This window comes from Mastacembelus armatus, chromosome 5, assembly GCF_900324485.2.
Source record: "Mastacembelus armatus chromosome 5, fMasArm1.2, whole genome shotgun sequence".
Taxonomy (NCBI): Eukaryota; Metazoa; Chordata; class Actinopteri; order Synbranchiformes; family Mastacembelidae; genus Mastacembelus; species Mastacembelus armatus.
In genome coordinates this window covers 12453991-12475326 of record NC_046637.1, presented here as the reverse complement: position 1 = coordinate 12475326, position 21336 = coordinate 12453991, and the positions used below count along the sequence as shown (strand labels likewise).

At 41.8% G+C, this 21336-nt stretch overlaps 1 protein-coding gene across 1 annotated transcript; it reads left to right on the top strand.

Annotated features, from left to right (window-relative positions):
- The first annotated feature begins 415 nt into the window (after positions 1-415).
- On the top strand, positions 416-20443 carry fkbp5 (FKBP prolyl isomerase 5). The gene is made up of 11 exons (XM_026306697.2): positions 416-642; positions 5810-5942; positions 6119-6263; positions 7895-8037; positions 8924-9038; positions 9151-9307; positions 10235-10325; positions 10507-10590; positions 10677-10862; positions 10991-11230; positions 18189-20443. Exons 2-11 carry the CDS (start codon positions 5838-5840, stop codon positions 18288-18290), a joined length of 1368 nt encoding a protein of 455 aa, XP_026162482.1. The 5' UTR covers positions 416-642; positions 5810-5837; the 3' UTR covers positions 18291-20443.
- The last annotated feature ends 893 nt before the right edge of the window (positions 20444-21336 follow it).

The window sequence follows — 21336 nt, the reverse complement described above, 5'->3', positions numbered from 1 at the left end:
TTCCCAGTCTCTCACAGAAAGAGTAATCCGGCTCACCACGCGTTTTATCGGGCGTGAGGTGTGTTTTATTTCGGTGCGTTCACGTCCCGTGTGTGTGGCAGGCAGGCAGACAGGCAGGGCTCGTACACAGCAGTGTTGATGATATGTGTTGTCAGCTGAGCGGAGAGGACAGCCTGCTGCGGTACAGGCTGTTCCCGGCCTGCTCGGCACGGAACGGGTTACAGGTCAGGGTGTCTATTGGAACACAGTGTTCTCATCAGCAGCGGCAGCAGTACAGCTACAGTACAGCCGGAACATTGTGTTACTTTGTGGCTGCTTTCCAAGACCTGCCCTTAATTTTACGCTAAACGCCCTCCCACAACTCTACTCTATTCTACTCTCTCTCTCTCTCTCTCTCTCTCTCTGTATTTTTTTATTCCCTCTGTGCGTCTGCCTCTCTTCCACAGTGTCATTTTGAAGTCTGAACTCCATGTGGCTGCTCCACCGGCACGTTTAGAGCGCAAAGGGATAAAGAAAAATAGAAAACATCGCTATTCACTGATCATATGAGCAGAACATTTAGTACCCTGGATAAGGTTTAAATTAGAAGGAATAGACCTGGGTATCTGGAGAAGCAATTTTGAAAAAGGAGCGCAAGAATATGTGAGTGTTTTAATTTTCTCTTTCTATTAGATATTCTCTATTAGATTAGATGGTCCTACTGAGTGGTCTGAGACCGGCTTTCTAGTGTTTTCTGTTAACGCCAGGTTGAGTTATATGGACACTTGTTAGAGATGCTTGTCATTAAAAAAATCTCATTGTATTTAAATGAGTCATAAATTGTTAGTTATAAAAAAAAATATATTTCCATTTGAAGTTGTGCAGTTATAAAAGAACTAAATGTTGAATTTGCCACATGTGTTGGGGGATTTGAGGTTCCAGTTGTGCTCTTGAAAATAGGGGCTGATAAGACTGTGTGTGTGTCTTTATAGGTAAGCGTGTTTGTGTGAATGTGGCACTTGGCTGTGGTTCCCTGTGGAGGCAAACCATGATAGCAGTTTGCATCCAAAATCCCTTTAGGCTTAGGTGTATCTTCAGAAATTACATACTGCCAAACCCTGTTTTTAAGAATTTGCAACATTATTGTGTTCGTTTCGTGCTTATGCTGGATAGAGTTGGAGCCTACATTACATGGTGTAATGGTAACCTGTGAATAATTTTAAATTTATGGGTGCATCCCAGGCCTGCATGTTTTTTAGATTTAGATGAGAAGATGACATTGACACAGAGTTGACCTGCTGACATGGACATACATCCTACAACTGAACCAGACTGCCTTATGGAGATGTTTAATGACGTTAGATAATTTCTTGTCCTAGTACACTGAGATGAAAAGATATGTAAGTAATGGATGACCAGCTCTTTACCTTTACCTTACAAATGAAAAACAAAAACACAAAAATCAAATTCAGGTGTTTTCAATGTCATTGCACATCCAAAGAAATTATTTAAATAAATTGACTACAAAGCATTTCCACTTTAGCAGCATGTTTTAATAGGTGATACCTATAAAAGCAACTTTACAAGCATTTTCTGGTTTCTTTTTAACAACCTAAGGTGTATTTGTTGGGTTAAAGAAACACTGTCTGATATCAGTCAGTGTTAGAAGTACATAGGTTTGTCCTGCACTGTGTGCTCACATAGCAGCAGAGTAGTCCTGCAGATGTGATCCAGTACGTAGAGTGATATTGTGTGCGTCTTTGGATACACTTTTGCCTCATTGTATTCTGTTCCTGCATTCCTCTGCAGGGTATCTTAGTTTAGATACACGTAGCCTCCATGCCTTCTTATCTGTATCCTATCTATTTTCCTGTTAAGTGTTTAATACAAATATTTTATTTCATACAGGAAAAGCAAATAGTTAAATGATAAAATAAATGGATTGAGTAACTTTTAATAATGTGAATGTATTAGTGGTGACCATCACAATGTTACTCAAATTTAAATTATTTGTTAATACAATTGTAAAAGTATGGTCAATTAACAGCAATGGACTAATTAAAATCTACTTTTCATCCAAATATTGAAACAAGGTTGTACGTGAGGGGGTCTCAGATTGGTGAACTCCATCAGGCTTTGCCAGCAGGGAACTGTGAATGGAAGGAACATTTTGTTCTCACACACACACACACTCACACACACACACACACACCCTCACACACACACACACACACACACACACACACACCTACACATACAGACACAGGCACAGAGGTAAGTTTCATTTAAAATGAAATCCATGAAAATTAAAACAGACAAGACAAGGTGTAGCTACTGAAGAGACGGACATTTTGTGCTGCATGAATTGAAGAGTTCAGTAAATGGACACTTGATCTTTGAGAGTGACACTGAAGGGACACAGAAGAAGAAGAATTAATTCTGCAGCTATCATTAAGAGAGATTTTTATGGTTTTACCCTGATGGGGTTCATGTTCCTGTTCCTCAGACCTTTCTCACGCAGAACAAATGACTTGAAATCAATTTTTTCATAAATATTTTAGACAGTGTACTATTTCGTTTAGTGTTCATATTTACATGCTCTTTAAGAACATGGTCATCACAGCGAAATGTCCTGATATTTGTACATGGTCATCGACAGCAGCTGGGATGTCCTCAAAGTCAGACAGGACATCTGATGGAAAAATCTAGAAAAATGATGCAGTTAATGAGAGCTGCTATTCCCCTCTGTCAAAACTCAGTGCCATTGAGCAAAGTTTGTATGGTAAACTTAAATCATCTTTGTGGAAATTTTACGCCACCAAGCTATCATCAGATCCGTTTCTGGTATAATCTATTCTCTCTCTCATGTTAGTTCACTAGCCTTTGCAGTAAATCTTAATACTTTATATTCGTTTAAGGCAGAAATAGAAGAGAGAAGGTCTGTCACTATATTACTACAGAAGGTCTACACTATATTATGTAAACTTGTCCTAATGTTACATGATATGCAGTGCAGCTTGAATGATGACTGAGACTGATAAAAACTGTGCCTATGATATCAGTAAGGTGATCTCTCATTTTTATTTATACTGTTTCTCTTACAAAAACAGAGAACACAAACACAAAACACAGCTTTGATCCTGGGGTCTTTCTATGTGGAGACTCTATGTTGTCCCAGTGTCTGTGTGGGTTTCCACTGGGTACTCTGACTCCCTCCCACAATCAAAAGACTAAATTGCCTGTAGGTGTGAATTTGAGTGTTTGTCAGTCTCTGTGTGTTAGCCTTGTGATAGACTGGTGATCTGTCCAGGGTGCACCCCAACTCTCACATAATGTCAGCTGGCATTGGCAATCCTGGATGCTCCAGGATAAGTGATAGATTATGGATGGATGCATGTACATTAACACTGACTCCAAAACCTGAACAGGGATTCCTGCTTCTGAAAAGCTTGCAACACTGAATGGTCCCTTTAAAAAAAATACCATTAATACTTTCAGGAAAAGTATATTTCAAAACACTAGCTCTGTACCCCATATGGAAGCAATATGGACTCAAAACGTTGTTCTTCTAGCCTAAATATAACAAAAGTTTGATTTTTTTTCTGAGAAACATGTTCTTCGAGAAAGCACTTACTGGTCAGCCTAACACAGCGTATGTTGTTTTACATGTTACATTTTCATTTGTATTCACTACTTCATTACTTTGCCACATGTGCTAACCTTAGTAACATCCCGCCAGAAGTCCCAGAACAACTGTGCTCTGATGCTATGTGAACAAGTGTTAACGTCCCATCTGTTGCATGTGATAACGGCCACCAAATAGTGTTTGCCAGCATACTTAACATAACTAGTCAGCTTTTTCATTGTCTTAAAACAATGTCAAGATTATTTTGCCAGGGCAGACTGCAAATGCCTGCAGCTATGTGTATTGAGGCAGTAACTATGCATGTTGACAATTGCTGCTGTGATATGATTTAGCATCTCTAACGCCAACAGGTCATTACAGTTTTATTGCTCTGGCAAAGCTGCTTGTGAAATTCATTTTTCCATATTGATGTGTGAGGTGGAAGCAGAAAACATGAAGAAAGTTATATAGCAGCTATCTAGCTCTCTACACTCTCTCATTCACATTTGTCAAAAGTGTGTCAACTTCAGAACTTGTTTTTTAATTTAGGGGAGTTACGCAGCTGTTAGACTATATTTAAAACATTTCTAGAACAGAGAGGTTTCCTTACAATTATATGTAAAATGTTGTCATAAATGTGTTTACTTATTATGGAAATTCTTGATTTAAATCTAGACTTTACCACTTTTGCATCAATATGAATCAATACTGAAATGTATAAACACTAGTATAGAAATACATCTGTCTGCCTTGTGCACAGAGCACCAAATGTGTGGTCAGATTTATGATATGGTTTACTGGTTTGTCAGACACTACCTAATTTTAATCAGTATAATTGTAGCTGTGGGCATTTTTAATTAGGGCGGTTGCATTACATACAACTTCAGAAAACTATTGTGATGTACAAAAACATATCTATATGTCAAAGGTTACTGGAAAATGTATATTGGGGATTATATCAGCAATAGTAGTAAAGGCTGGGTAGTGAAAATAAAAACAAGCATTTGAATAAACTTTAATTTGCTGAAAGTTATAATTTGTCTTTACCTGTTCTTCAGTTTATTGAGGTTATTGGATGGATATTTGTGTGCAAATATTAAAACTGTGATGCCCCAAAAGTGGATGTGTTTAGAATATTGTTTAAAAAAGTTTTATTCTTTCTATTCTTTCTTTCTATTTTATTCTTTCTATAAGAAAGAGAGGAGAGAATAGTAGTTTGATATTGGTAAAGTTACAGTATTCTGTACATATAGGCTGCACAAGAAAGAAATCTCATCAAAGCATCTTTGGTTCTGTGGGCTATTCAGATAAAGGCCAAAAACTGTGTAACAGCCTGAAAGATGCAAAAATGAAAGCAATAAAGAAACCACATCACCAGTCGAAGCCAGAAATACGCTGCATTATATTATTATTATATCAGTTTTGATCAAATCTAAGATTTTCATCTGCCTCATCACAAACACTGAAAAAGATCAACATGACTGTACTTGATGATGCAACTTTATCAGTAGAGTGTGTGAGTGTTATCGAGCCCACACTTTTCCAGTACATATGAGGCTTTAACACAGAGGAATAATGTTGAAATACTCATCACAAAATTAACAGTGCAGATATCTAAATTAATTTCTGCTGTACTGCAGACATAGTTTGGCATTGACTATTATTTTGGCATTGACTATTATTAAATAATAGTCCTGAACATACTGTACTATCATGAGTACAGCGAGTTACAGAATAAAATTACTATAGTAAGCAACTAGCCACTGACTTTAATATAGTTTTATAGTTATGTAATTTCTTTATCTGTTGGGGATCAGACAGAGTATGATACAGATGAGTGATATCACTGTAACTGCAGCTCAGAATAATACTTCTTATAAAACTAATGTTAATATGACTTCTGCAGCAAAACTGTAAATATATCTTCAGTAGAGTACATGACATTAGAAAATGTGGCCTTAAATAGCTACAAAGTACATAATGTCTGGGCAAAAGTCATATTTAATGTGTTGATTATAGACCTCTTATTGACATTTTTGTCAGAGATTGTGATTTCCCAGTCCATCTCCACAAATTCTATGAGTTAATTGCCATTTTCTTTATTTCAAGCTTGTCCCAAAGGGAAAACATGAGACAGAAGGACATATTATTTCTGTTGCTCAGATTGCTAACATGTGTGGGCTCGTGTGTTCATGTTTTTTTCAGTGTTACTGTGTGATGCCCACACGCAGAAATGACCACTGATCAGGATTTGCCAATGGATGCCCAGTCAGTCACAGCCATATTTGCTGCAAAGGGCACTGATATAACTCCCAACAAAGACCAAGGTGTTATCAAGGTATTTATTGTCATTGCTTTAAATTTAACGTTTTATTGTAGGCATTCGGGCACAACTGGGACTCGCTGTTTCACCATAAGGCATGTTTTTTTTGTCTCTGTTTGTTCCTATCAATTCTATTTTCTCTGTCAAAAGCATTTTGTAGTAGCACTGGATGCTGATCTTTCTGTCTGCAGGTTGTAAAACATCCAGGTTTAGATGGAGACCGACCAATGATTGGGGACAGAGTTACTGTCCACTACACTGGAAGACTGCTCAATGGGAAGAAATTTGACTGCAGTCGAGATCGCCAAGAACCTTTTTGTTTCAATGTGGGCAAGGGTAGGTACACATTACTGTTAAAACTGATGGTGCTTTAGGGTCAGTTAGCAAGGTACTCATTTGTTTAATAAAAAACAAAGTGTAAACAAGACAATTCCTGGTTTCACAGAATAGCCAGGACTGAGAATAGTCATATAAGCTGACTCCTTTGTAAAACCAAAAATTGTTATTCTTTTGCTTTGTCCTGTTTCTGCCTTTATGCACATCTGGGCCATTTAGCATCTTCTCAGTAGAGCTAAGTTTAATTAGAACTAGTTCTTATGGCATATTGTCTGAGCACACTGGGAATCAAAAGTATAATCATTCTGAAGGGAGGTGAAGTAAAAAGTTGGCTGTCACAGACATGGGTGAAACACATTGTTCAAATCTAGGGATAAATGTGCAGATTTTCAGACATGGAAGGCATTCATAGTCCAACACCACTGCTCACACTGAAATAATTGTGTCAAGAATGAAAAACATGCTGGAATATGAAGCAGTGTTAACTTTGCCAAGTAATTTTTATTTAGATTGAGCCTTTTGATGAAAATGCACATTGGTTTTACTCAGCATTTTGTCATTTGATTTTTTGTCAACAAAAAGCTGAAATGCTTTAGACTGGTGTTTGTCAGTAATGTTACTCGCATTTTTTAAATTTTTTTATTTTCTTACATTACAATTATGATTACCTGGAATGTGTACAGCTATAGACATTGCTTTGAATTTATTGCGAGGTTGTTGGAAAAGTCTGTTTTGCTTACACTACTGTCTACAGAGCAACCAATAAATGAGAAACTGGATTGTGGACTAAAATAGTATTCACTGGGTTTAGCTTGGAAGGAGAAGCTAAATTGTCGGATGACATTAATACAGTGACATTGGTCTATTTAATATCTACCGGAAGATGTAGATGATTGACTGCTAATATTAATCCAGGAATTTAATAATTTCTAGTGCCAAAGATAGGTTACTGAAATGTTACATAACTGTCTACAGCCTTTAATGTTAAATTGTTGGTGGGCTGCCTGGATTTCTGTAGTTAGTCTCAGCTGTTTTTCTGTTCTATTGTTTAATTCTTTGTGGATTGTTAGTTAAATTAACTTAGGTCATCTGCTTCTTGCAAGAACGTAATGTTAAATGTGAGACTGGTTAACTTGGGTAACTTAGAGTCTACCTGCAGCACTGACCTCTCTGCATGACTTTTATTAAGTTTGACATCATTGATCTGCTGTCTTTTTTCTACCCTTTGGGTTTAATGTTAAACCTTAGGGTTTTGAAATCCGAACTCCCCCCCCAAGTCCAATGTTGGAAAGGTGTGGGGGAATACGGTTTTTAAAGGTATCTGACCACCTGATAAGCTGACATGTAGAAGCCTAGTGGCAGCAGAAAAATAACCAAAATCTCAAAATATTCCTTTAATTGCTGATCTTTACAGGTGTCTTCAGAGATTTTCTTGCCAGTGGACAGAGTCGGGCTAGTTATTTCCTCATTTCCATTCTTTATGCTAAGCTAAGCTAATCAACTGCTGGCTTCAAGTATGTATTTGACAGATTGTGTTGAGACTGATATCGACCTTCTCGTGTAACTCGGTGCCAGAGAAACCAGCACTATCTTTTCTCACTGATTTTTAAAATGAATTTACCCACTCACAGGACAAATCCTTAAGGCCTGGGACATCGGTGTGTTGTCCATGCAGAGAGGAGAACTTTGCATGTTTCTCTGTAAACCAGAGTATGCTTATGGACCTGCTGGAAATCCCGACAAAATTCCTCCCAACTCCCTGGTAGTCTTCGAGGTAGGTGGTGCCATTTGTGCAGTACATAAATTTTTTATTGTACTGAGGGACCCCGATCATTTCATGTGTGTCAGTCTATTCAGATGGAGCTGGCCATAAAATTAAATGGTTTGCCTATTTCAATCCCACATAATGCAGGTGCTAATCTTACCATCATGTATGGAGCTCAATGGGGATATAATTCAGGCTTTCTCAGTCCTCTATAATCAATAATAATTATATTTCATTTCTGGGAAAAATCAAAAGACATTTTGACAATTACTCTACTGTACAAGTTATCTCCCACAGACACGTCCTAATCAACAAATTGAATACTGTATCCCTGTGAATATTCTTTTGTCCTTTAGCGTTAACTTTAAATTTAATTGTTTAACAAGCGCTGTACACGTAGACATAGTGAGATTATTCATACACTTTTTTCAAGAGTTATTGAATTTTATGTAACACCTTATTTTAAGTTCCTTATCTAGCAGTTGTAACAAACTATAATGTATTTATACAGTTGTACACTATGTTCAGTAAGGTATTTATTAACTTTCACTCCTCCTGTAGGCTTAACTATTAACTCTGTAAGTGGAGGCTGGTGTATAAACACATATTGATTCACTATTGAGTATTAGTCTTAGCTGGCTGATTCACGATATTTGTTCTCCAAAACATGTACATAAACATCTGCTTCTACTTGTCCTGCACCAAAAGTTCTTTTTTCAATCACTTCTTTTGTTTTTATGACTGATGATTATTTCATGTCGTCTGTTATGCATTTGTTCTTCTTTTCCCACACTTACTGTCACACCACACACCAAGACTCTGAAGAGCTGTAGTTTTGAACTTAGATCACTATTTGTGTAATACCATGATTAAATAAATGTTTACACCAAAACAGATGGAGCTACTCAAGTTCGAAGGAGAGATGCTTACAGATGACGGCGGCATCATAAGAAGAATAAAGGTCAAAGGGGATGGTTACACTAATCCCAATGATGGATCAAGTGTTGACGGTAACAACATATTTTTCTTCATGGATAAATATTGATATTGGGCCAGTTTGCTAAATAACAAATACAGTAAATAAGTTACATCAAAGATTAAATTGTGTCATGTGTCCCACAGTGCACCTGGAGGGGAGTTGTGGTGGTCGACTGTTTGACTGCAGGGATGTCAGCTTTATTGTTGGTGAGGGAGAAGATAAAGGTGTACCCCTGGGAGTGGACCGAGCCATGGACAAGATGCAGAAAGGAGAGTGCTGTGTACTTTATTTAAAACCAAAGTAAGTTACAGAAAATCTAAAACTGATAAGATAGAACTGAATCCACCTCTCTATATTTTTTGGGATTCCCTGCCATTCTCCTCCAAGAAAAAATAACAGAAGAGATCATGAAGTATAGCCCAAACCACATTTATATAGTTCTCTTAAATAAAATTAATTTTGAGGAATTATACAAATAAATAGAGAACATTGTACTGCCCAAACCACATCAGTATCATTGCTTTAATTCCACTCCCACCAACCATCCCCCTTATCCCCTCAGGCAAAACAATACAAAGTACTAGTGATAAGTTCTTGGGAATTCATAGCATAATAACAATTCATAGAGCAAGAGTGCCAGCATGTAGTTAACTAACACAAAAATAAATCTGACAGAAAAAATAAATACATAAAAACAAAAAGAATATATGTAAAACTATATTCATATGCTTTTCCAGCTTAAATAAAAGAAATCTACATTTATCTAGGACAATCAGCCTCTTAGCATCATTGAAAAATGACATCCCTGTACATCCTGACCCCTATTTATATGGAAATACTGAGAGTGTAGATTCATAATAAAAGGCAGTGGGTTGAAACCAGCTCTTCTATTGTGTCATTTGTTTTAATTTAAATCAACCTCCATTCCCATAGTGAGAGTGTGATTTTATTTTTAACAAGTTCCTAAAATATTGCTAAAAAAACACAAACTGTGACAGGTGTAACATGAAGAATTTTCACTTGTCACAGATGGGGTTTGCCATGTCCATAGTTGTTTAAAAGTCAAATGGCTTGAGTTGATGCCATCGTTGTGCCTAATTTGTTTGTTTCTGTTTGTTTCTGTTTGTAAAGTACTTTCGTTCAGCTATGGCTGATGTAAGGGGCTATACAAATAAAGTCTGATTGATTGATTGAACAGGCTCATGCATATTCTTATTTTTTTTACAGGTATGGCTTTGGAAGTGAAGGCAAACCAGAATACAAAATTGGACCAGACAAAGATGTTGTATATGAAGTTACCTTAAAGGACTTTAAAAAGGTGAGCAGTGCTTTATAATGAATAAACGCACACACACTTCACATACATTTTATTTTATTTACATCATTAGATATATATTGTTTTAGGGTTAATTTAAGATAGACTGAAAGATGATTTCAGATTAAACCTAAAATCTACCTACAATCAAACTTAACTCACTGTGTTGCTGTGCGTCCACAAGGCTAAAGAATCCTGGGAAATGGACTTGAATGAAAAGCTGGAGTTGGCTGCTGAGGTGAAGCATAAAGGGAATCAGTATTTTAAGGTACAGTTCCCAACCTTTATTTTAAATCTTAAATGATTTTGTTCTTGTTTACATGGTCATAAATTGGTAATATCTCCTGTTTCTAGGCAGGGCAGTACTACCAGGCTGTCATCCAGTACCAGCGTATTATTTCGTGGCTAGAGATCGAGTGTGGTACTGGGGTAGAGCAACAGAAGAGAATAAAAGACTTTGTTTTGACAGCCCACCTGAATTTAGCGTTGTGTTTCCTGAGGATAAAAGAGTTCTCACAAGCAGTGGAGAATTGCAACAAGGTGAGCTTCATCACTCTGATGATCCTTCTTGTTTGTCTTTTCTGTTAAATGAAATTAATTTGACAACAGCACTTTGCTGTAGTTGCTGCTGTTTTTAATATATTCTTCTCTGTGTGTATTTCAATAAGGTGATTGAGCTCGATGAGATCAATGAGAAGGCTTTGTATAGGCGTGGGGAAGCCCGTCTCCTCCGCAACGAGTTCAGCCTGGCCAATGCAGACTTTCAGCAAGTGCTTCAAATCAATCCTTTGAATCGGGCAGCTCGTGCTCAGATTTCTATCTGCCAGAGTAAGATTAAGGAACATCATGAACAAGATAAGAAGACCTACGCGAACATGTTCCAGAAATTTGCAGAACAGGACGCCAAGGTCAGTACACTTACTGTTCCTGAATAAGTGTAAACTATCAACATGACTTGGTAGTGTTCCTTTTTTCCTTTCTCTTAAGTGAATTTACAATGAACATTAATCGTAGAAGACATAATTATAACATTTAATGCATTACCGCACTCACACACCATGGGACTGATATGATCAGTTATCTGTGTTCTTTTTTAGACATTTGCAGTGACTGTGAGTAACTGACTTGCTTACCATTTCTAGATAGTTTTATGATCCACCAAAACATTACTATTGTGGCGAACTAGAAGCTGGCTAAGAAGGTAACTATGAGAGCTAGCAAGAACTCACTCTCACACAGTGTCTCTTTTCTTATTGGCGCCCGTGCCCCATACACCGCACGAACTCCGATTATTTAGTCACACAACACAGAGCATAATAACAGCTCCAACAACTTGCATACAGCAACCCGAGAAGGGTCCTTCCCCCAGCAGCCTCCCACAGTCACGGTATCTTAATCCCCTTCCCCGAACTCACAACCCCTTTTCCACCTTATAACCCCCCACAATAACCTACATACACACAGTGAACAATTAATACATGAACATGAACAGTAGAACACAGAAAACAACACCAATAACCAGCTTTCCTTTTTACCCACAATCCTCTGCGTCAAGCGCCCTCCTATGGCCGCTACATAGCCCCCACCTGAGGGGTCAAGTGTCCCCACTGACCCCATCACCCAACACAAAGTCTCTTAAGTGTCCAGGAGTCCGCCGACTCCGCACTGGTCTCCCCTCGCCCTCAGGCCTGGTGGATGGCCCTGGCACCGAGCCTATATTGTCCATGCTACCGTCCCCAGGGGCAGAGGCAGACTCCCCTCCCCCACCCCCTCCAGTTGAAATCAAGGGATGGTAGGGGGCCAACCGGTCCTTATGCAGAACCACTGTCTTGCCGCCATCTGGCATCCTTATCCGGAACACCACATCCGAAAGACGCCCCACCACAGACCCTGGTCCCCGCCAGTGACTATTGAGCTTTGGGGAGACACCCCTCTTTCGCACAGGGCAATAAACCCACACCTGGTCCCCCACTTGAAATGTCCCCCCATAACACCGGTTGTCGTAAGCCCGCTTTTGTCTTACCCCTGCATTCTTCTGGGCCTGTCGTGCCAGGTCATGCACCACCTGAAGCCTCTCTCGCAGCCTCCGGTAATAATCCAACTCCATTCCCCCAACTATTTCCGGCTCAGGGGGTGCCCCAAACACCAGGTCCACTGGGGTACGAAGTTCCCTCCCAAACATCAGTGCAGCAGGGGTGCACTGACTAGATTCCTGTACTGCCGTCCTATAGGACCACAGAACCAGAGGCAGGTGTTGGTCCCAGTCCCTCTGATGCCGATCAGTAAGAATGGCCAGCTGAGTAGCCAGAGTCCGGTTAAACCGCTCCACCAGGCCATCACTCTAGGGGTGAAGGGGCGTCGTCCTCGTCTTCCTCACCCCCATCCGGTGGCACACTTCACGGAACAGACGGCTTTCGAAATTCCGCCCTTGGTCGACACCACGCCATGAACCATCTGGAGAACCTCTGCCCTCAGGGCCCGAGGTACCAACAGCTGCAGCAGATCGGTCCCCCGGCCAGGGGCATGCCATCGTCGATGGAGCACCCCCTCGTGACACTCTAGGTTGTTCCACTGGGAATGCAGCACCTTCACCTCCGGCCCCTCCGCTGCTATGGTTTTCCAGTCCGGACACTGCTGTGCCTCCAGCCACCCTTTCACCATGGCCAGAGCGGGATCTGCTGCCTGCTGTTGTCGCAGCTGGGCCCTGGTGAACAGGTGGTCACCTGCTGCTTGCCCAGCCGATGACGTCACCGATGGTCCCCCACCTCTACTGTGCAGTTCCGCCGCCGCTACGCCGGGGCCTGTGGGGCCAGATACTCGTTCTACCACCATCGCCGGCTCTGACCCCTCTCTCTCCTCCTGGCGCTGGCAGTGACGGCACATCCCCTCCGCACAGGGTCGCCTGGAGAGGGCATCAGCATTGGCATGTCGATGCCCTGGTCGATGTTGGACCTCAAACCGATACTCCTGCAGCACTTCCAACCACCTCGCCACCTGGCCCTCAGGCTGCCGGAAGGTGAGCAACCAGGTGAGCGAAGCATGGTCAGTGCGCAAGAGGAACTGACTGCCCAACAGATATGGCCTGAAGTGTCTCACCGCCAGGATCACAGCAAGCAACTCCCGTCTGGTGACACAGTAGTTGCGCTCTGCCCGGTTCAGACTACAACTGTAGTAGGCCACCACTCTCTCTGCACCGCCCTCCATCTGTGAGAGAACCGCCCCGACTCCCACATTGCTGGCATCGGTATCCAAAATGAAGGGCTGCTGGGGATAGGGATAAGCCAACACTGGGGCGTCAACCAACGCCATCTTGAGCTGTTGAAAGGCGGCATCGCACGCCTGAGTCCATCCGAAGGCTCGTCCCTTTTCAGTCAGCTGATGTAGGGGGCTGGCAATGCTGGCAAAGTTCCTTACGAACCTCCTGTAATACGACGCCAGCCCCAGAAAACTCCGCAGCTCACTGATGGTGGTTGGTGTCGGCCAGTCCTTCACGGCTGCCACCTTACCAGAGTCAGTAGCCACCCCTTGACCGCTGACCACATGTCCCAAAAACATTGTGTCCCCGGCCATCAGGTTGCACTTGGCCGGGTTCAACCGCAACCCGGCCTGCCGGATGGCAGAGAACACTTCCCTGAGGTTCTTCAAAGCCCCCCCAAAGTCACTGGCATGCACCAAGAGGTCATCCAAATACACTACACAGCGATCTCTGGGGATCCCATTGAGCACCCTCTCCATCAGGCGCTCGAATGTTGCAGGGGCATTACATAGTCCAAATGGCATGACCCGGAACTGCCACAGTCCCTCCCCGATTGTGAAGGCAGTCTTGGGTTTTGCCTCTGGTGTTAGCTCTACCTGCCAGTATCCACTGCGCAAGTCAAGGGAGCTGAACCAGGACGACCCTGCTACATGATCCAGCGCGTCGTCGATGCGGGGCAAAGGGTATGAATCCTTCTTGGTGACTGCATTAAGGCGACGGTAGTCCACACAGGGCCGCCATCCTCCCCCTTTCTTTTTCACTAGTTCTACCGGAGCGGCCCAGGGACTGCTGGAGGGCTCAATAATCCCGTTACTGGCCATAGCTTGAATTAGGTCCTCTGCAACCTGTCGTTTGGCCAGGGGCAGTCTATGGGGTCGGAGGCGAATAGGTTGTGCGTCACCAGTCTCTATATGATGCTGCACCAGTCCTGTTTGAGTGCAGTCCTCATCCCTTGCAGCCAGAATGTCCACAAACTCATACAGGAGCTGCTCCAACTGTCCACTCTTCTGGGGGCTCAGGTGTTGTCTACTTCACTGCAGCAGCTCCTCCACAGCTTCCTTTATCTTTCCTTCAGGGGCCCCTAAAGGAGCGGCTGCTGGCACTATGGGTGGGTCACCTACTGAACTCGGCTGGTTGTCTCCTGCTCGTGCCCCACTTGGTTGACTCTCTACACTCCGACCGGATTGGAGTGCCACGGTCTCCGTGTCAAGGCAAAGGGCAGGCCCCGCCACATCGACACAGGCACCCCAGCGGGTCAGCAGGTCCAAGCCAATGATGCAATCATCACGGATGGGTGCTAGCCAGAACTCATGACACACCACCCGGGACCCCACCACGACTTGCAGTGTTTTCTTCCCTGGCATGGGAGTCTTTTGTCCAGTCACTGTCAATAGTTCAGTGTTGGTAGATACCCACCCTTCTGGGTGCGCCCCACTGGTGCCCGGCAGAGTTCCTGGCCGAAGCAGGCAAATGGTGGACCCTGTGTCCACTAGAGCTCGACAGGGTCGCCCCTCCAAAGTGCAAGTCAAATATAATCCTTTTAAATGTCTTTCACAGCTGGCGACCGTGCACAGTTCTAGGGGACTATGTTGGTCCTGGGGCGGGAAACCCCTCACTGCCCCGCCCTTTTTCCGTTTCCCGACAGCTGCTGGTCTCTGCCTCTCGGTGCCGGAGCAGGGCAGTCCCGAGCCAGATGACCCAGCTCCCCACAGCGGAAACAGGGTCCTTCTCTGCGACGCCTCAAAGGGGTGGTCACCGATTGGGCCATACAGATGCTCTCTGGGGTATCCCCTCCTTCGCCGTCGGGCTCAGCTGCTCGGGCTATCAGTCGCCGGCCTGGTGACCTCGGGTGTGGCTGTTCCTCGGCCAGTACGTCCTCTGCTCGCTGAGCCTCCAGCAGGGCCTCCTCCAGAGAGCGGGGTGACATCAGGCAGACGTGCTGGCGCAGCCGTCCGGGGCTGAGCCCGCGGAGGAATGCATGCAGGCTCAACTCCTCCCGGACAGCTGGTGGAAAAGTAGGATAGCCCCGCCGGGCATAGAGTCGCAGGTCGGCCATGTAGCTCCCCAGGCTCTCGCCATCGCCACGCCGTCGGTTGGCCAGCTGGGCACGGCTCTGCTCCACTGCAACCCTCTCCCCGAACCGTCTCTCCAGTGCGGCTATAACTGCGGGTAATTCCTGGCTCTCTGGGGGAGGGAGGTCGACCAGAATCTGTAATGCCTCTCCTTCCAGAGCTAACGCCAGGTGGGTAGCCGTCTCTTTCTCACTCCATCCGCTGTGTAGCGCGGCAAGACGCACCTGAGTGAGGTAAGGCTCCAGCGGAGTTGTTCCATTGAACCGGGGAAGCTTAGCCGGTGTCTTGGGAGTCTGGTGCATCACCTCATAGCGAGTTGCGTTCGTCGGAGCATTGACGACAGCACTCATCGCTAGGGGTGTTAGGTTCTCGGTGGCCACTCTCTTTGTTTCTGTGGCACCCGTTCGCGGTACGCTGGCACCCTCTGGTCTCTGCTGACGGCCACATCTTATCTGCTCCAACAGCAGACTGCTCTCTGCTACAGCTCGTTCTAGTTCACGTATTTCTGGATCCATCATTTATCTTCTAGACAATCGAATCCCACTTCTGACACCAATGTGGCGAACTAGAAGCTGGCTAAGAAGGTAACTATGAGAGCTAGCAAGAACTCACTCTCACACAGTGTCTCTTTTCTTATTGGCGCCCGTGCCCCATACACCGCACGACTCCGAACGCGTATTTATTTAGTCACACAACACAGAGCATAGCTCCAACAACTTGCATACAGCAACCCAAGAAGGGTCCTTCCCCCAGCAGCCTCCCACAGTCACGGTATCTTAATCCCCTTCCCCGAACTCACAACCCCTTTTCCACCTTATAACCCCCCACAATAACCTACATACACACAGTGAACAATTAATACATGAACATGAACAGTAGAACACAGAAAACAACACCAATAACCAGCTTTCCTTTTTACCCACAATCCTCTGCGTCAAGCGCCCTCCTATGGCCGCTACACTATGTTGAAAAATCACAAATCAGAACAGTTAAAGATATAGTTAGCAACACTGAAAAACCCAACCACAGGCAGCTTGAATGTAAGCGATCAAATTATTCTCACTCTTTGGTTCCGACTTATCTCCGAAGCAGCCTAATGACTCAGGAGTCTTTTTTTTTTCTACGAGGGAGTATTGAGAAGGCAATCACATTCTCCTTTTCAACATGAGCTATGTTCTAGTTCGGAGTTGGTGCTCGAGCCAGTCCAAACTTATTTAACTTGTGAACCTTCTACGAAATGGTTTGCTTTTCCATGGGCTGGAGTCACCACAGATCCACATAATTACATCACTGTATGTCTTTGCTTTCCCAGGAATGCTAGTGCTAAGCACAAAAACAACTATGGTGCACTTCATCGTGTCCCTTGTCGTGTTGCTCCTGGCTTTGTGAGCCTATACTGGAACCCAAACAAGGTCACACTTGGCCTTGTTTGTCACGATAATCCTGCTTCCAGCTCCTGATGTAAGATGTTCTAGACCAGCAGAGTTCATGCCAAGTTAAAACCAGTTTTCCTGGCCCAGAGCCAGTTCTTTTGCTGTTGAAATGCAACGTACTGGTTCAAAATTAGGCACTGACTCCAGACCAGCTCCAGGACTGCTTCAGTGGAAAAGGGGTAGCAACATTAGCGTTGAGCTAATTCATACAGAACAGTTATGTTTGCTATTTCAGGAAAACAACAAATCTCCCCAAAACAAATTGAAACTAATGCCCAGCAGAAATACAGTCACCATGGCTTTTGCTCTTTTATCATCGAGAAACTATGACAATATTAATTCTGGTTTTAGTTGTTGCATCCTCCAACTTCTTTTTAGTTGTAGCTTTCTCAAATACAATCTTCTGTTTGTGACTGAAAGCTATAGGTACCCTCTCTGCCATGAAGTAGTTCACTAGGGGTAGGCTGGTAGAGGTGAAACACAGCAGTAACGCATCTGCTCACAAAGGCTTGTGGGAGACTGCTCATGTATTGAGCGCAAGGACAGAGGGTGTAAAAGTAGGAAATAGTCTGACAGGCAGGTGTGCCCAGCTGCTGCCACAGATGACATATTTTTTCTGTATGTGCATTTCACAGCATTGCCCAGGGAACTGGAGTGTTTGTATTTGACCAATATGTGTATGTTTTGACCATTTATCAGGCATTTTTTGAGTCTGATGGTGAGAATGCCCCCCATATTCATGGGCATTTCATTCATTCATGTGGTTTATATAATTTTTTTCAGTGGTTTGTGTTATATTTTGATAACAAATCAACATTCTGTATTGTCTTCATGTGTGTAATTGTGCTTTCATTATCAGTGTACTACTGGCCTCTGGTGTTCATTTGTGGGTTTGATTTTATCATTTACTGATGCTGACACGTTTTCTGGCTAAAAATATAAATCAGTAGTCAAAAAACAAGAACCAACATGTTACTAAAACAGCTTCTCAATGTCAATGACCAATCTTGTTGTCAATTTTGCTGTTTTTTATAGTTGTTTATGAGATGCCTCATCAGTATTCTTTTGTCTGAGCACAATCTTGAATGCTATATTTTTTCAATAGATTCAGACGACAAAGAGGAAGCGGGATGACAGTGTGAAGAGCAGCATGAATGGCGAAGTGAGCGTTAGACGACGACGGAGGAGTCATGACTGTTCATCGTAACACTGACTTTTGAAAGGGAGAAAAAGAAAGACGTTTCCATTTCCTTTCCAAGTCCAGAGGGCAGAGGCAGTAATGAAGCTGTATAAAAGCCTCTAATAAAACTTCTTTATCCCAAAATCCAGCATTACCATTCCTGCATATAAAACAGTTTTAAGCAGGGATGCAAGCCAAACAGAATTTACCGTTATGTGGAGTGCACAACTGTCCAGCCGGAATTCCCAGTGGATTTAGTACTGCAGAATCAGTGAGTTATGATGGGTGGATACAAAAAATATATAGTTTATTTCTTAAAAACCACACACCAAATGAATTTCTTTGTCATTAGGCTACTGTGTAGAGTTAAAATATTTCAAAGCTCCAAAACTACCCTCTTTAGTTTCCAGACCTCTGCCTTTTCTTGGGCAGCTGCATGCATGTATCACAAGGTGTTTGGGATTCAGACTTGAAACTTATATTTTTAAATGTGCAATATGTGCTTTGAATAAAAAGTGCAACAAGTCCTATTAGCTCAATGGTGTTTTAGACAAAATCAAAGTAAGTTGAGTTAATTGCCCACAGTTTAGCCTTGGTTTACAGTTTATCACACCAGCATAATGGAATACTACAAATCACACAATAACTAAATTCTCCTTCAGGCATGAATCTGAAATAATATCTTAAATTATTTGATAAAAAAGGTTTCCAAGCAGCAGACACCAGAGGCAAAGACCTGAGTTTGATAAAAGCACAAACTTTAAATACTAAATAATATCTATAATTCTGGCATTCTGACAAATTCACTACTGTATTTGCTTAGCTACTGAAGCCAAGTCAGTACATCTTCAAATTGTGGTGTAGTGGCATTATTTACAGGAATACATTTAAAATTGAGTTTTTTGTTTTAGGCATGTATGAGCAATTGTTTTCCTAAGATGGGTTAGACCACAATCATGCAGTAAAATAGGTAACTCATTAACATGCGTGATCATTGTCATTAATTGTTGAAATCTTGCATTTTATCTATAAATACACACCAGGCAGTATGGCAACAGTTTTAACGAGAAGTCTGGTAGTGTGGTTGATCTATTAAAACAACGATTGTCTATATGAGTGATAACAGATGGCATCATTCTTATAGACTGTGGCAGCTACAAAATCATTTAATACAGCTAAATATGTTTCTGCATTCATCGTATGTGGCACAATCATCAACACATAAAGTATACATTTAGCAGTTTCAAGTAGCATTATCTGACATGAATTCCTAAGACACAAAAATACCCTTGACTGTCAAAATCCTAGTTATGATTCAAACTTCGAGAAAGAAATAGAAGTTGATCAGCCCATTTGACAGCTCAGACGGACTAGTATTGAGTTTGTGAGGAGAAGAAGATGAAGAAGGAATCTGTGTCTTTATTTCACTTTATTATTTGTTTTATTTCTAAATGTATGAATGTCAGTGGTTAGTGGACAATGATGCACTTTGGTGACTGTCAAACCAACACTGTTAAATATTTGGATGAAATCTGGTCAATAATCTCACAATGTTTTATAAACAGTTGGTTCAGAATGAAAACCTTTGCTGTCTTAAATATTTGTGTGAAAAATCAACAGTGTGTGTCAATATATATTACTGTATGCTAGCAAGGTTTTTAAGAGTTTGTTGTTGTTTTCAAGTATTATTTGCTTGCAACATTCAACAATTTTGTCCAGTAGAAATAAGCATGATTTGTGGCAATTATACAATATATTTAAGTATATACCATCTATTAATCCTGCCCCTGTCAAATACAAAAAGCATTTATAGGCTTCATGGTGCTACAATGATGATTGCTGATAACTTGAAAATGTTATTTCCATAAATAATTTAGAAAGATTTGATAAAAAAAGTAGGAGAAAATGCAGCTGGTTAAGCAGCAGCACAACCAAAGTTAGACTGGCAAAGTTAGAACTCAAGTGTTCTGTCAGATAAAATGTTTACATGTACTCAGATAGACCATCAGCCTGGTAAAAAATGTCATCAAAATGTTATCAATGTTTTAAACTGACATTTATGTAAAAGAAATATTTTCTGACTAAAAAAAACACTTAAGGTCCATTTGGTCATGTCTTCTTTATACATTTTTATTTTTGCACTTGGAGCAAGCATTAAATGAATTAAAGAGTTCCAGAAAAATGTCATTCTTCATGTTATTAGTCATTTTAGGCTATATATGAAATAAAACATGATTTTAATTTCAGTCATATTTGTCAGCCTTATCCTGCAGTAAATCTCAGTATAGTTTAGTCTTATGTTAGTCAAAGAAAACCACAAACATTTTAGTTTATTTCTGGTAAATGAATACACTTGATGTTGTAGTCTACTGCTCAATAGACTTTTTTCGTGCCTCATGTGGTGCACTTTAGTAACCACTAGATGTTGCAAGATGGCAACTTTTTTCTAGTGAAATCTTCTGGCCAAGACTGTGGCCCAGAAATGTCCTGCTTGCATTTGAGGCATACTGAGCCAGAAGGAAAATTTACAGTCACCAATCAAACTTTGGGAGTAAACCGAAGTCTAAAAGGGGTTCAGACCTAGAACTTTCTAGCTGTGAGGCACCATAGCTAACCACTGCTCCACCATCTAAATAAACAGTTGTCTTAAGAGCTGCATCAGTGTAGAAATGTGCCCTGCTTTGTAGAGGTGCTTATACAGTGCTGCAATTAAAAGGTGGCATAATAATGTTTTAGAAGACAACACATCCAAGATTAAAAATTAGGTTACCTCAGTTTTTATCTGGTATGTCAAGAGATGTCTATTCAGGCCTCAAGGTCTGTGGTGTGCTTACCTGTTTTGTAGAACCACAGCTACAAAACTAACAATACAGTTACACATTCTTCTTACATTGTGTAGAAGTGTATGAAGGTGTATTGCATCCACCAAAAAAAAAAAACAAAAAACGGAGGATCTTAAATATATGTTTTATATAAATGATGCTTTTGACATTGTTTGATTATTTATTCATAGAGTGTTCACAATCTGCTAATGTCTACCCACCACATTTCTCTCAGATTATCATGCTTAAAG

What these genes read in the sequence shown, in the direction of transcription:
- fkbp5 (XM_026306697.2), top strand. Translation starts at nt 5,838, where the DNA reads ATGACCACTGATCAGGATTTGCCAATGGATGCCCAGTCAGTCACAGCC. An exon ending in GTACTTTATTTAAAACCAAA is followed by an intron (nt 9,308 to 10,234) that starts GTAAGTTACAGA and finishes TTTTTTTTACAG; the next exon opens with GTATGGCTTTGGAAGTGAAG. An exon ending in AAGGGAATCAGTATTTTAAG is followed by an intron (nt 10,591 to 10,676) that starts GTACAGTTCCCA and finishes TCCTGTTTCTAG; the next exon opens with GCAGGGCAGTACTACCAGGC.